The sequence below is a fragment of the Sebastes fasciatus genome, chromosome 19 (assembly GCF_043250625.1).
Source record: "Sebastes fasciatus isolate fSebFas1 chromosome 19, fSebFas1.pri, whole genome shotgun sequence".
NCBI classification, from domain to species: domain Eukaryota; kingdom Metazoa; phylum Chordata; class Actinopteri; order Perciformes; family Sebastidae; genus Sebastes; species Sebastes fasciatus.
In genome coordinates this window covers 19,532,843-19,548,913 of record NC_133813.1, presented here as the reverse complement: position 1 = coordinate 19,548,913, position 16,071 = coordinate 19,532,843, and the positions used below count along the sequence as shown (strand labels likewise).

The 16,071-nt window shown below is 40.8% G+C and overlaps 1 protein-coding gene across 3 annotated transcripts in view; it reads left to right on the top strand.

The window, feature by feature from the left end:
* sh2d3ca (SH2 domain containing 3Ca) overlaps window positions 1-15,115 on the top strand; it is a 63,408-nt gene extending 48,293 nt beyond the window's left edge. For 2 of the 3 annotated variants that reach the window (XM_074617152.1, XM_074617153.1), the window contains 11 exons: window positions 2,284-2,433; window positions 4,477-4,754; window positions 4,866-4,943; window positions 5,763-5,890; window positions 5,973-6,345; window positions 8,380-8,509; window positions 8,661-8,776; window positions 9,067-9,238; window positions 9,325-9,436; window positions 9,523-9,729; window positions 12,793-15,115. In XM_074617152.1, the coding sequence (XP_074473253.1) occupies window positions 2,284-2,433; window positions 4,477-4,754; window positions 4,866-4,943; window positions 5,763-5,890; window positions 5,973-6,345; window positions 8,380-8,509; window positions 8,661-8,776; window positions 9,067-9,238; window positions 9,325-9,436; window positions 9,523-9,729; window positions 12,793-12,968 (1,920 nt within the window). In that variant the 3' untranslated portion in view covers window positions 12,969-15,115. The remainder of the gene's footprint in view (window positions 1-2,283; window positions 2,434-4,476; window positions 4,755-4,865; window positions 4,944-5,762; window positions 5,891-5,972; window positions 6,346-8,379; window positions 8,510-8,660; window positions 8,777-9,066; window positions 9,239-9,324; window positions 9,437-9,522; window positions 9,730-12,792) is intronic. The other variant, XM_074617151.1, reaches the window with a different exon arrangement.
* Window positions 15,116-16,071: the final 956 nt, after the last annotated feature.

Genomic DNA, 16,071 nt, shown 5'->3' with positions numbered 1-16,071 from the left:
AAAAACTCGTTAATAATTTTCAGTTTTCAAATGTGAATATTTGCTGCTTGTCTTTGTTTGTGAATGAACATAATCGTTAGTTGCAGCATTGTAGTCATAGTTTTGCATTGTGTTTTGGTTAAATCAAATAAAGTGTAATGTGTTTCTACTAACACACTGAACTTTCATTCTTAGAAATAACCAAAACATTAAAGGGGACATATCATGAAAAACTCCCTTTTTCAGTGCTTGTGCACATACTGTACATTTTGGGTATCTGGAGTACCTACCAACCCACAAACTGTGAAATAACACAACCCAGTCAGTTTTTCAGAAAACGTGATTCAACAAGCCTATGTCACATTCATATGGCTCATTAGAATATATCGCCCACAGCTTGAGAGCTACCTGGTCTTAAAGAGACAGGTGCTAAAACGGAGCGTTTCAGACAGAGGGTGGATACAGTTATATTCAGACGGACAGTAAATAATGTGTTTTTTGAACGTTAAAGCACGTAAACATGTTCTAGTAGAAACCCAAAATACAAGTACGAACCTGGAAATGAATGTGATTATGTCCCGTTCAATGTATTACTAGTCAGCGATCAGTTTTCAAACCTTCAGTTGTCAAGAAACCTGTTAAAATACAAATAAAAAGCTTCAAGTTAAACTTCATGTCACTAACTGCCTGTTAGTCCTTGTGGCAGTGAAATAAATAATGAATAATGTTTTTTTATTTCCCCACATGTCATGATACATTTCAAAAAGCCCGAATTAAATGAGATAAAGTACAGAACACAATAGTATTTTCTGAGTGGGATGATGTGGTTAATGTCAAACCAATAGTATTAGTCAAGCGATTACTTGGCCAAAGTCTCTGGCTCTGAAAGCGCAGTTTAAACGCTTTACACACAGAATGACACTGATTACTGAATCCCATCATCTGTCACAGCTCAGTAGAAATTGCTTTAGCGCTCAGAAGGAGGGGAAGCTCTGCCAAACAGACAGCTGTGTGTGTTGCTGATGTACGCAATTGAGTTCCGCAGCTGGTGACTGAGACACACACACACACACATTCACACACACACACCCACATTGCATGCACATGTGGAGGGTTCTCGTTCATAGACGCAGCCTCCGTCTCTTGATCAACCTCTGTTCTCTCTCACACACACACACACACACACATAAACACAGATTCAAATCAGCCATCTGTGAGTCTTTCCTCTTTTAATTTACATAAAATATTCATGTATGCATGGTTTCCTCCAGTGGAAACTTGGGGAAACCCTGAGCCCCCTGGTTACCAAAACAATACTTAGCGACTAGACTTACTGTACATCCTATTCTTCCTTCCTGCTTGTTTTCTTCCTTCTGTTCTGCTCTTCTTCCCTTTTAAAGTGAAGACTTCCTCTATGTGCACAAGTCAAAAGTGTGTGGCTTTCCTAGTCATATTATTCTATATATATTTTGATATGTATTTTGTTCCAAATCGTCAGTGAAAAACATATTTATCATATTTTTAAAAAGCTACAAAACCCCACCACAACAGAATGGTGCTTATTAATGGGAGAGATAAGAGGATCCTGCTTGGTTTGAGCTTTTGATCTGTGTATATACTGCCTCCTGCTGGTGTGTGAAGCACTGTTTACCTTGTGCTATGCTGCATTGCATATTTCATGCCTTTTATCCCCTCTGTATTGAGTGAATTTAAAGCGTCACACCTCCAGCCTTCATCACTCGCCTCTTTGCGGGTCGTTTTAAAGGGAATACCGCTCAGTTTGAAATATGTGTGTTTCCCTTTTTTACCTGCATGACTACGACAAGATCAATATTTGTCTCACAGACACCAGAGACACATCTGCAGCGTTTGGTATCAGCGAGATGTACAGCCCCAAGCTGCTCCGTTGGCCGCGAATGGGAGATTGCTTTCACCGGGTTGTTCGTTTTGTCAATACATTTAAAATACGTCTCATTGCTGAACTCAATAAAATGCATCCTCTGAAAGTCAGTCTGGCCGTTGTCGCTTGGCGTTTTATCCATCATTGCCAATTCAAAATTGTGCAAAGCAGGGACGTGAGAGAGATGGTTGTGTTTGTTCAGAGAAACAAACTGTCCTAAGGCATTGTTATAAATAATCAGGATTCTCTAAATTCAATTATTCAACAATGGTGTCGGAAACAAAATATTCTCACACATGCTGTAGCCGAGTGTGAGCCAAGTTTGCTTCCAGCTCTTTAAGATTGGAGCCCGTGTTGTTTTTACTAACTTTGAACCATATACATATTTTTTTTCCTCCGTCTAGGTGTCAGAGACTCTGGTTGTACGGAACGGGGATTTCCTCGTGCGTGACTCTCTGACCAGCGTGGGCGACTACGTGCTGACCTGTCGGTGGGATAATGAGGTGCTGCACTTCAAGATCAGCAAGGTCCTGGTCAAATCCACTGAGACCAAGGTACGTATTAAAGCTTTTACTGGCTGTGTGTTTCATCACTTAACAACTAGAGGCCTTTTACTTTGTGTCAGTGTAACTAATAACATAACATATGTTCCGTTTAGGGTGCATCACTGGTTCACAACCTTTTTTTTACTGAAGGGACCCCTTTTCTAGCATTGAGTAAACTGACGACCCCTGACTAAGTGACATATTTTATGGATATTTCATGTTATATTCAATGACAGTTCAGAACACAGAATGCAATAACTGCAGGGAAGTTTGTGTAATTTGGATGAAATTCAATTTGGATGAATTTTGAGCAGATTATTTTGGTGAATATCGCATCAGAGATGAGTTTGCTGTTATTTTTAGGAACCTTTTAATAATTTTAATCTGTCTGCATTATGTATATAATTGAATAATTGAACAATTATTCATACTTAATAGTCTGTGGCTCAGAGGGTAGAGCAGGTCGTCCACCAATCAGAAGGTCGGTGATTCGATAACCCGGCTCCTCCGGTCACATGTCGAAGTGTCCTTGAGCGAGACACTTAAAACCCAAATTGCTCCCGAAGGCTTAGTCATCGGTGTGTGAATGAGTATTTAAATTAGATCCTGATGGGCAAAGTTGGCACCTTGCACGACAGCTTATGCCGTCAGTGTATGAATGTGTGTGTGAATGGGTGAATGCTGACATGAAGTGTAAAGTGCCTTGAGTGGTCGGAAGACTAGAAAAGCATTATATAAATGCAAGTCCATTTACCATTTTACCATTTACTTTTCTAAAGCAGGACGGGGCTGTTTAGCAGAGAGGGAAGGCTCTTTGAATATAGCTTGAGTTCAGGTCTTCACCATTCCCTTATCTTGTTTATATCTTCTATTGCAAGACAAAAGACAATACTCAACAATACATTAACAGAACAACAAGAGGACGACAAGAACAGTGAATACAGGCCAGTTAACACAATTTCTGTCCTGTTTATATCCTTAATAATCCAAAGTTTAAAAACATTCATTTAGTTTTCTTCACAGAAATGAATGAAATCCTGAGATATAGGCCAACTGTATATATTTAGTTGCCTATTACTTAAAATCAAGAAGGCCTCGTGAAGCTTTGGCGACCCCTGGTGGGGGTCGGGACCCCCAGGTTGGGAACCAGTGGTGTATTGAGTCTTGACTACAGTCTTTACTGGCCTTTATAGACATGAGTGTTTCCCATAGCCTCCTGAATGTGATGCATTTTTTAGTGTTGTTATTTACATCTGTGTTCGGCGAGTCAAGAGGGCTTTCCCATTTACGAGTTCGTACCTCCTCAATTCCTTTCCTCGACTCCTCTCCTCGCGTCTTAGTCCGTCCCACCTGAGGTGCGAGCGGAAGAGGCGAGGAATAGATGCGAGGAGAGAGGTAGCGAGGAAATGTGTTTTTAGAGAATAAAGTCACGTGGAGCGACGTCCGTTTCTGATGACCGCAGCAGCTGATCACAGCTGGATCAGCTGTCAGTCGGCTTTAACAGCTATTTATGTCTGAACTGTACTAATACTAATAAAGACACACAGTTATCAGTGGCAGAGCAGCAGTGTTTTCTCTCTGTAGCCTGTTACCTGTTTAACAAACACCTGCACATGAATAACAGCCTGCAGTCTGTATTTATACTGTGGACTGTGTCCTACTTAGGGGACCATTTCTACTGGCACAACGCCTTTCTATTATTCATTCATTATTAGCATCTGTATTAATTGATATTCTGATTGTGAATTCATTGTTTCATAACACAGAATATGATTATTGTGTCCTTTGAACACTAGAAATTATGTATTAGGCTAAATGTTTCAGGGGAAATTGAAATGATGTAGCTCATATCAAACCGGATGCCGAACATGTGACTGAATGGAAATGACGATAAATGATGTAAAACGTGTTTGTTTCTGACAGACAGACTCTCCTACTCTCTCTGACTTTAATAGTATCCTTAATAAAGGTTAATGGGGGGCATTACAGATCATGAAAAGAAAACTCTTTCTTATAAATGAATAAAGACGTCATATTAATTTCTATCCTCAGGTGCAGTATGTGTTGGAGTCCGACAGCTTCGACTCGGTCCAGGAGCTCGTGCGGTTTTACGTGGGCCAGCGCAAACCGGTCTCCCAGTCCAGCGGCGTCCACATCTACTGTCCGGTCAGCAGGACCCTCCCTCTGCGCTACCTGGAGGCCACCTTCGCTCTGGCCAGCAGCAAGCAAGGCTCCGCCTACTCGCCGTCCAGTCAGAGGGGAGCGTACATCAAGAGGCGGAGCGTCACCATGACCGACGGGCTGACGACGGAGAAGATGATACCTCACAGGTGAGCCGGGAGAACGAGGAGATGAGCAGCCAATAATGAAACCCTGACAGTCTCTTTTTTTTGCAGTCTTCATCATGTTTCATTCTTGCTTTATGTTGTACACATGATCAGTGACTCAGACAGTCCCAGTCCAGTTAGGACACCAGTGGCACCACCAGAACCAGAGCCGGAGCCTGTGCCCAACTGCAGGTTGTGTGTGTGTGTGTGTATTACTAGTGTTGTGTTTGAGCACTAAACTAGTACACTTTTCCTCTCACATTCCTGAAGTCCCCTCACTTCACAAACACCATTAGCACCTCCCCAAGTGATGAGCATCAAGTCCTCTTAGTTTCTCTCAGAGTGAAGTTGCAAAATGACTTCTTCACTCGCCAATTCTGCACTGGATCGTTCAAGTTTCAAACACAAAAAAAGGCCGTTTGAAACTTGAATCTACAAAGAAGGAGCAGACAAATAATGTTTGTACAGTGGAAATACATTTTAGCCTCATTGGGAGTATGGAAAGGAGTTGAGCAAGCTTTTAAAGCGTGGGACAAAACCAATGCTGTACTGACGCACTGGGCTTTAGAAAGCAAAGATGTTTGAAAAAATGTATTTGGGCATGATTGCTGAAAACATTTTCCAGCACTTAATGCTCCAAAAAATAGTGATTTTGCACCTTAAATATTAGTTTTTATTATTTGCATTGAATCTCTTCTTAAGAAGCCACACTGTGCTATATGCTCTGCTCCTGCTTTAAACTCCTAACACTGGTTTGAATTCATAAATAACACAAGAATATGAGTGTCACGAAGAAGAATTGTCTTCAACCAACTAAAATGTCTCCCACTTCTCTCTCACCCTGAAATAATTATCATTTGCATCTGTAACGACACCATTCCTGTCATCTCAAACTGATAAATGTGACACCCTGAACTGCACCGCTTTGTGAGGTTCCCCTTCACTGCCTTGACAGCTTTTAAATCCATGCCCAAAGATTTTTAACAGCCTTAAAAAATGCTGTGCTTGCAGCCCGTCGACAATCCACCACCATAAAGACGCAATGCGGAACTGTGCGATGAGCATGGACCAGATTCAGGAGTACCGCTGCCCCTTGTCACCTGTCGGGGAAATCCCGCTGTCTCCTGCATATAGTGCAAGTAAGTGACACACGAGCATATGAATGAAAAATAAAAGCTCTCCCTTTCACATTTACAAACTCCCCTTTCTCTGTTTCTTCAGTCACCAGGCAGAGGGCCCACTCAAGCGGGCGGGTCCTGGCTGTCGTCCCACCGTCCCCACAGATGCGCCGCTCCAGCGACCCCCAGCTCAGCCCATCGGCCGGTAACAACCCTCCAGAGCATCCCGCGCACACCTCTCACTCGGCGCACTCCACGCCTGCCCATCATCCCAGCTACCAATCACATTCCTCAGAAACAGCAGGGAGCTACTGTGACCTCAGACCTTGCCCCGCCGGGCCCCCGAAACCCCCGACAAAGGGCTATGTGGAGCGATTGCGAGTGGAAGAAGGGAGACAGGATGGAGCGAGGGAGGAAGGAGAGGGGATGTTCAGCGCACCACAAGTGGAGACAGCGTCCTCGTTCAGGCCATCCAAGTACGAGACAAACACACACACACACAGGAGTAGGCTTTGTGGTGTTTCCAAATGTAACCTCTTCTTTTAACTTGAGTTGGAGTACTTTATGAAAGGGACTCACAGCACAAAGACAGCTTTTGAAGTTTGGTGAGGGAGTGAGTGAGTCTTACCACTATTTCCCTCTTTAGAAAATTTAATTTAGATGAGAAATAGAATGGAAAGAAATTCAGAAGCTAATTCAGTTACATGCATTGAGGGCTGAAGGGGAGTTTGGACGGTCAAAAACCGACTGTTTGACCACTTTCAAATGCATAGTGTGGTGCTGGAGTTGCCAACTTTCATCTTGTGCAACAAAAAATAATATGCATAACCATATAGTTAGAAAGTTGCTAAAAACAGCACACAACAGATTACTGTCTGCACCAACGGTGGAAGACACTTCTGCATGAATCTGTCTTGTTTTATTCCTCTCTTTGAGTGGAAAATCTGGATTACAGTGATCAAGTTTCATCGCCCATGTGCTAAGGCTGAACGTGCATTTAAGGAATAGTTGTCATGTCCATAGGAAGAAGAGAAGGTACAGAAATATGGCCAAACATTTTGCTTTAACTTTATGGCTGGACTTTCGGCTGAGTCAAATTGTTGGACTCAATAAAAATAAAAAAAACTGCTGAAGGTAGCTAAAAAGAAACCGTGTAACAGCCACAGTTAGATCTCATCACTACAGCGGGGTTAATTTAAATTGGTTGTGTTCAAAGGTCAATACCCCTGCTGACGTTTTGTCATAGACGGCAAAATAGTGGAGTGAGGCAATTTCGTGCAGGCACTGCAGCACAGCTATGAGTGAGCAGAGACTGGAAAATAGACTTGAGTAAACAGCTGATAATCCTGTGGGAAATAGCCCGAGGGCAGACTTTGTGCTGTGGTCAGAGACACAGCAGATACTGTATATTTCATTGGGCTTACGGTGCCATGGGAGGGCACAGCAGATGAGGCTTGTCACAGGAAAATGGACAGGTACACCGAGTCGGCAGCAGCTTTGGACATCTAAGCGTCCCCTGTGAAATTTACTGCAGAGGGGGATTATTGACTGTTAACACTACGGGGGAAAATTGGCAGTTAAGTCAGTAAAGGCGACTTATGTTTGAGGCACCAGTGTGAGCCAGTGAGTGACTAATGTTAGAGCTAGTGTTGAGTGTCACATTGTGTAGAATATATACTGTGTATTTGGGTTGGTTTGCATATGTATTAGTCCGGTTTGTTGATATGTCCAGAGGCCTTACACCTATGACGGAGGGTTGGGTGGCTGCCATTCGAAATGGATGGATTACTGAAAGAGCCAACTGGGTACAGGCACAGGGGCCCCCTTGGCCTTCACCTGGCCATTTCACCAAAATGTCATTCGAAGAGACACAGACACTACAAAGATATGGAAAATTAACTACAAAGAGACACAAAACAACTACTAAGAGACACAAAACGACCATAAAAGACACACAATGACTACAAAGAGACACAAAACAACTACAAACAGACACAATACAACCAAAAAAAGACACACAGTGAATACAAAGAGACACGATATGACCAAAAAAGACACACAGTGACTACAAAGAGACACAAAACAACTACAAAGAGACACAATATGACCAAAAAAGACACACAGTGACTACAAAGAGACACAATGACTACAGAGAGACACAAAACAACCACGAAAAGATGCATAACGACTACAAAGAGATGCACAGTGTGTCTTGTTCCTATGTAGGGGAGATGGTGGGGCCCTTTTTCATGTCTCTGCCCAGGGACTCATTGACTCATAATCCGCCCACTTGGTCCCGATTGCTACATGATCAACATAAAGTCATAAACCGTGGTCATCCAGTGGTTTTGTGTGTCATAAAACCTCTGGATGAGCCTACCAGGTTTACTAAATATCATGTGGTAACCTATTTATCTTTACAACACTCATCTCTTGCACTCTTTGCCAGTGCTCATGCCTCCGTCTTGGTTCAGTATTTTCTAATACGGTGTAATCATAAACCTTTGCAGGTACGAGTCTTGCCTTATGCCAGCTGAGAATAAGCCTCTGGAGATGTCGGTGCTGAAGAGAGTCAAAGAGCTGCTGGCTGAGGTGGACGCACGGACCGCCGCTAAACACATCACCATGGCCGACTGCACGGTACGCACACACATAAATATATGCAGTTCACATGGCAGCACACATGCTGACACATCACGCATACAAAAGCACACATGCTGACTTGCATAATCGTATACACTAAAATGCCTGCACACATACGGCTAATCTTTTTTTTCAAACTCTTGGACAGGTGGCTAGAATATTAGGCGTGACCTCAGAGACGCAAAGGATGATGGGAGTGTCCTCAGGGTTGGAGTTGCTGACACTACCACATGGACACCAGCTAAGACTTGACCTACTGGAGAGGTACAAACACGCTTTTTCCCCCTCGGTCTTCCTTTATACATCCCTCACTAACTCCTTCATTAATCCAGCTATTGATTATCTGTACTCTTCTCTTCTTCCCCTCCATCTCTCCTCTTCTCTTCCCTCTTCTGTTCTTATCTTGTAACACATACCAGTCGGCCACAATGTGAATTTTTCCAGAGTGGCTTTCAAAATAGGCTTTGACTCAACACCCCCCTGCTTCCCTATCAGCAGCAGCAATTAACATCTATTGATGCATTTTATTGAATAGCGCGTTCTTCTTTTCTCAGGTTCTACACCATGTCTATCATGATGGCGGTGGACCTGCTGGGCTGTACGGGAAGCACGGAGGAGAGGGCGGCGCTGCTCCACAAGACCATCCAGTTGGCAGCAGAGTTGAAGAGCAACCTGGGCAACATGTTTGGCTTCGCTGCTGTGATGAGAGCCCTGGAGCTACCACAGGTTAAGAGAGACACAGATACAAGTCACCATCATAAGCACAAAAACTCCAAATGCATTCTTACATTTTTTGTCACTTATTGCTGTAGATTTCCCGCCTGGAGCAGACGTGGGTGACGTTACGCCAGAGACACACAGAGGGCGCCATTCTATATGAGAAGAAACTCAAACCTTTCATGAAGAACATGAACGACGGCAAAGGTGAGATCTTAGTTTGCATGTTTCATGCAAAAAAATTTGCAAAAGTGTGTATTTTTTTGCAACGCTGAACTCTCCTGTGCTTACAGAGTCGAACGCCCTGTCCAACACTTCACTCCCCCACATCATTCCCGTCCTGTCCTTATTGGAGCGGGGCATGGCGGTAGGGGAGGCGCTGGAGCCATGGGAGAGTGCGGAGGTGGGAGTGGACGTGGTTATGTACCACCTAGAGGCGGCTCGTACCATCGCACATCACGGGGGGATCTATAGAACCAACACTGAGACCAAACTGCAGGGTAAGGCCGACATGAGACAGCATCTGTGTTGTTTTTATCCATGCTAGCGGCGTGGCTCTATGTATGGCAATGTTGGTTTGTCAGTCTGTTGGGCGGTTGGGCATTTACCACTTTGGTACATACTGAAAAATTTCAATGTTAGCATTTAACCCTTTAAAACGGACCATTGTTTGCATGATCTAAAATAAAAACCATAACAGCTAGAGCATTCATTGTTTTTGCAGTGGAGAGCCAAGGCTTGTGTCTTTCACGTCATCAAGTTGTACACTCGTGATGATGTCATTACATTACGTGCGGAAAGTAACAAAACTATCAAAACGCCTTTGCACTTGTTCTCAAAAACTGAAAAATGTGCATTGTTCAAATAACTTATGTAGTGTTAAGAAATAGTTTGTTCATGTTTCTAAATTTACATATCTTTTGGATCAATATGTTTTGTGTGTTTATTTAGTAACATTTTGTGAAAAAACAACAAAGATTTTTGTATGTTTTTCATACAATTTCAATACTTTTGTCAATTATTATGGTTTATTTACTTATATAACCTTTTAGCTTAGGTTGTACAGATTTTAGGGATATGAATAATTTGAAGATAATCCAAGAAATGACATCACAATAAGCAAAAATACCAGCGTAGGCACTGGCGGACCATTTCTATTGCAGAGTTCAAAGGGTTAACTCAAAGCCGTGCTTAAGTACACGGTAGCACGGCTGTAGAAGAAGTATATATTCTCACCACCCCGTTACCCCTGATACTGTTTGGTTTAAGATCATTAACACAACCTTGTTAATTATTTCATTCACACTGACCTTAAAGGGTAACTTCGGTATTTTTCAACCTGGACTCAATTTTCCCATATTTTCTAAATGACTAATGAGGACAACATTTTTTTTAATTGGTCCAGTATTGAGGGATAACGGTGTAACCAGCAGCTGCGAGGGCAAGTGAGCAGCGTCCATGAAACGTTACGTCCACTACAGTGCTTGTTTTTGCTGCTGACAGGTTCAGATTGTTATCATAAATGTCTGACAACATTATGAAAAGGACCATACAGAGAAATTAAACGTTTTTCTTACCTTTCGCATTTTCAGTTTGTTATTGTGTCAGTTGACTTGTTGCCAAAAGACAACGGTGGAAATGTGAGCAAGAGTGGAGAGAAGGTGTGCTATCAGAGTGTATTGTGTTGGAGTACAGAATGTGTAGCTTAGGAAAAGATTATTAATGTCATGGCTGAATATCTAGCTGATTTCGACAATGTGGATGCAACGCGAGATTTCAGAACGATACGTCTACTTGAGCGAGACTTGGTTAGACACAATAACAAACAGGCCGCATCAAGCCAAAGGTCAAGAACAAGGTAACAATCTGAGCCTGTCAGTGGCAAAAACAAGCACTTTTAGAGGATGTAAAATGATAACGTACAGTAAATCGGTGCAGAATTAATTACAAAAAATGTTGTCCCCATTACTCACTTGGACACAAAAACACGGGAAAATAGGGTCCTTTAAGAAATTATGAACTGTTTCTCACCACAGCCTCTTTGGTTCTGTTGTACAGCTGGTATTGTGTTACATCTCATGCTGTTAATAATGATAAGTGTGTTCAGTATCACTGATTTGGTGAAATGGCCGTGTGTGTGTGTGGCTACCATGTTAACTGTATTGATCCCTAATACCTCCCCAATGGTTCTCAGTTTGAGGCCATTACTGCTTTATTGAACAGCGTGTCAATAGCTATCAGCTCACATCTCTGTTTCTGTTATAACTCGCTATCGATCAGCCTGACCTCAGTCTGCTCCCCTCATCAACATTTCTACGAGCCAAAGTTGAAACGGTCACTTCATACAGTTGTCGAAATTGGTTCAGCTCAAGATGTTTATGTTCAAAAGCTATCTTTAGTTCATCTAAAGGGTCAGGTTAGGGAGTTTAAATTGTTTAAGTGAGCATTTCAGCATGGATTTTCATTCTTTACCTTGGGAGCTATACGTGTGACTGAATAATCTCATTTCAAAGGTCCACTTTTCAGAGCTTTCAAGCTCATCTCACTGTCTTCATCTGCAAATGGAAGTGGCTCCAGGTGTCGTCCCGTGACCTGGAGTGTGGCAACTCTGTCACATGATGATAAGTGGTCATACATAAGGGAGAAGATCGCTGATGACAGTCATGAAATATGGTTGAAAGGCTAGTTAGTGGACCTTTGAGTTGAGATTATTTTGTCACACAGAATGATGATAGATTTGGACTTTCAGCACTAATTTGTTAATTACCTTTTTTACTTTATAATTATATTTTTTCTTTTAATTATGACTTACTTTTTGCTTACTTTTTAACATGCATTTGGCAGTTTTATTAATTAAATTTTTCTCTAATTATTTAGTTATTTGTTACAGTATTATTTATATGGTAATATTCCAAGTCACATTTTTTCAGAGTGCTTTTTTATTAAAAATGTCCAAATATTTTATTTATTATATATATTATGTTAGTTAATTTGAAAGTAAGTAAGTCAAATGTATCTATATAGCGCTTTTCACAGAAATAACATCACAAAGTGCTTTACAAGATCATTGTAAAAAAATATATTAGCTATTATTATTTATTAGTTGACAAAATCAGTTAAGTTTTATTTTTTTCCACAGTCTTGTTTTTATTTTATTATTCAATTATGGGATTTTTATTAACTTTTCTTCTAGGGCTGCCACCTCTTTGTCGATTAGTCAACTAATTGGTCGTTTTGGTCTTAGTCGACTAATATTTCTTCAGTCGTTTAGTTGTTTTTTATACTTTTTTCATGCTGAATGACTTATTTCAAAGAAACTTATGAGCACATCTCTGGTAAACACAAGATTTAAAGTGGTGCTTTTGTGTGATTCTTTGTGGAGAAACTCAATTTTACAGATCTGTCGATTAAATCAACTAATCAATTAGTCTACAAAATCGTATGAGTATTAGTCAACTAAGAATTTATATTTGGTCGAGGAGAGTTCTACTTTTTTCGATTTCTGTTAAACATGTCATCTGCAAAGAGTAACACCCACTCCTCTCCTCTCCTCTCCTCTCCAGGCTTCCAGGAGCGAGCAGAAATACACGAGATCTTCCAGACAGAGTTTCAAATGCGTCTCCTGTGGGGCAGCCGCGGCTCCGAGGGCAGCCAATCGGAGCGTTACGAGAAGTTCGACAAGGTCCTCACCGCTCTGTCGCACAAGCTGGAGCCTCCCGTGCGCCACAGCGAGCTATAGCACCTGCCCCGACACCCAACGACATCGCCAAAACACACCCATCTGCACTCACCACTCATTGTGGTACGGTCTTGTTTTGCATCGCAAAGGATGATGTGGAAGAGTCCAGCGTGAACACTGGGAGGAGGCGGGGAGGAGGGAGGGGGGGGGATGAAGAGGCAGCTAACGGAGCATGTGCAGTGAGCAATACAGAAAAGAGGGTCTCACTTAAAACACATGTTGCACTCAATGTGGAGTTCTTCTTCTGTTCCTCACTTAGCGCTAGAATATTTAAAAGGCGTCGAAGAGGAGACAAGCTAAGTGGAAAAGAAGATGGTGGGAGGTGGGCGACAAACAGTGACATGTGTACGGTGCGTTCCGAGGGCCAAACAGAGCTGCAGAGTTTGGCTTTGCTCCGAGAAAACACAGACTCTCTCTTGTTTCAAACAACTGTTGTCACACACTGTTGCAGAAATGCTAACAATAACTTACATCGCTCATATATAGATGTTTTGTCTGTGTGAGCGAGTGTGTGTGTGAGTGTGTGTATGTTTTACATTCCTTCATTTTTGTATGTTATCAATCTTTCACATATTTTTTTTTTTTCTTATTTATTTGTTATGATCAAAAGATCTCTAAACATCATGGACGTTGCTTCATCAAACTCGTGAGAATCTGCCAGTGTTCATTCTTAGGGAGCCATGTTCATAAAACCTCATTAAATATGTATCAAGCAGTCCCATTGAATCCCATTAAAAATGTATCAGGCATGCATTAATAAATGTATCAGAAATTAAACATTTGCAGAAGTAACGCAGCAACTTCAATATGAGGGCTTTGCGAGTTGTTAAAAATGTTCAGAGGACAAAGCGACTTCCCGCTGTTGTAGCTGTTTGACTAATACATTTGATAGTGTGTGTCTTGTGCACATGATTTTGCTTAAAACGACATTAAGAGATGGATGAAAATGGGATTTATGTTCTTTTTAAATTTAGTTTAAGCAATGTTTCACTTAGTATATCAACATTCAGTTTGTAAAGTTGCAGAAATAATTGAAATGGTTGATGCATGCAGATATAAATGTTGTACCAAGTCAAATGTTGCTTTAAACTACTAATTTAAATATAACAATGTGTCAAACTTTTCAAACTCAAGTAATATGCAGACGATACAGTGAAGATCTTTCAGGTCCGTGGATAATCTTGAATGACACCAAACAGACGAAGAGAAGTCATTCATCTTTTTTTCCAGTTTTAAAACCAATGAATGATAAAAGAAGTTCCCAAACGGGGTCAAATAAGGACATGTTGACCACAGCCCTGCTACACAGAATGTCTTTTTAGTTTTGAGTTTGTGTTTCAGCAATCGAGCAAATCCTTTTATTGCTATAGGATTACATTTTGTGTTAAATCATTGCTGTATTAACAGCATGTGGGCCTGAGAGGGCTGGAGCCAACTCTCAGAGCTATGCAATCATTTCAACCAAGGGCTGAGACCCCTGAGGAACAGACACCCATTCACAATATCCACTTTTTGCCCCTTTTTTAAATGTATATCCTTTGTTCTCTCTAACCCTATCCAAACTGATAATCTATATATGAACTAAAGTCATATCCGATATCAATCAATCAGCAATTATTCTAAAATAATGCTTCTAGAGAGTTGCATATCAGAGATTCTTAAATGGATGTTTGATTGTCTTTCTAGTGTGAACCTGTACAGATCAGTTCATGAGGTGAGGAGCCATGTGCCAGTTCCCGCTGTGGTCCAACAGGGGGCGACCTTTAGTCAGCAAAAAATACTGAATCATTAATTGTAATACAATATAACAGGAAGACACAAAAAAACACATTTATTGTGTGTGTTTTGAGACCAATGTTTGATATCAATGTTATTAGATATCAAACCTACCGGTTTAGGTTTGATATCTGAGAACACTTATGATGATGAAAAAGTGATGATGTAAAATGTTTTTATTTGTTGAATGCTGTACAGGAATGCTCCGACAGTGTGTGGATTCTCCTGTTGTTGTTTCTAAATAACAGGACTGTGTGAGACGAACGTGAACAGCAAAAAAGACAAGAAATGTTTCAGGACTGATCTCATGTTTTTTTTACGTATACTGTACATAGCAATTCACTTTTTTTCAAATAAAATGATTGCTTGTGTCGAAGAGTTTGGTTTCGTTACGGAAAAAATAAATAAATGTAAGCTAGATTTGCTGGTATGAAATTCCACCAAAAGACTTAAACCAACTGATATAGCTTATTCCTCTGTGACTTAGACCTCAGTTGTTGTCCAAAAACAATGAGCTTAGTGGTGGAAGAAGTACTCAGATATTGTACTTAAGTAAAAGTAGAAATATTACAGTGTAGAAATACTATTACAAGTAAAAGTCCTGTATTTAAAATCTTACTTAAGTAGAAATACAACAGTATTATCATCAAAATATACTTCAATAACCAAAAGTACTCATTATGTAGAATGGCTCATTTCAGCAACATTTGTATTATATATTACTGGATTATAATTATTGATACATTAATGTGTACATTACTGTAATGCAGCTGGTGTATGTGGGGATAATTTACTATACGTATATACTGCTGGGTAGCTTCAGTAAGGGATAATGTACAGCGAGCCGTTCATTGTTGTGAAAGCTGTACATTATCCCACTTATTACACGGCTACTGACTGAAGAAATCAATATTTTGAAACAAAAAAGGTCCGCCAAAGTCTGACATCAGAGCTGCGCCCATAGCAACGGTCTGCTATACATAGCAACGCTCTGTTATAGGGAAATAACAGACCGCAGAACGCCTTGATTGACCAATCAGAATCGAGTATTCAACACAGCCGTGTAATAATACATAATAATACATCATAATTTATTCGTTGATTTATATTTTGTATTATTAATCGGAATCTGCAGAGTAACAAAAACATTTACTGGCGTAAAAAACTATATGCACCTCTTAATTGTAGTTGAATAGTGGAGTAGAAGTATAAAGTAGAATAAAATTGAAAAACTCAAGTACTGTACTTAAGTACAATTTCTAAGTACTTAGTTACATAACACCATTGAATGAGCCACACTGTTGCACCGGCATGTTCCTTCATTACC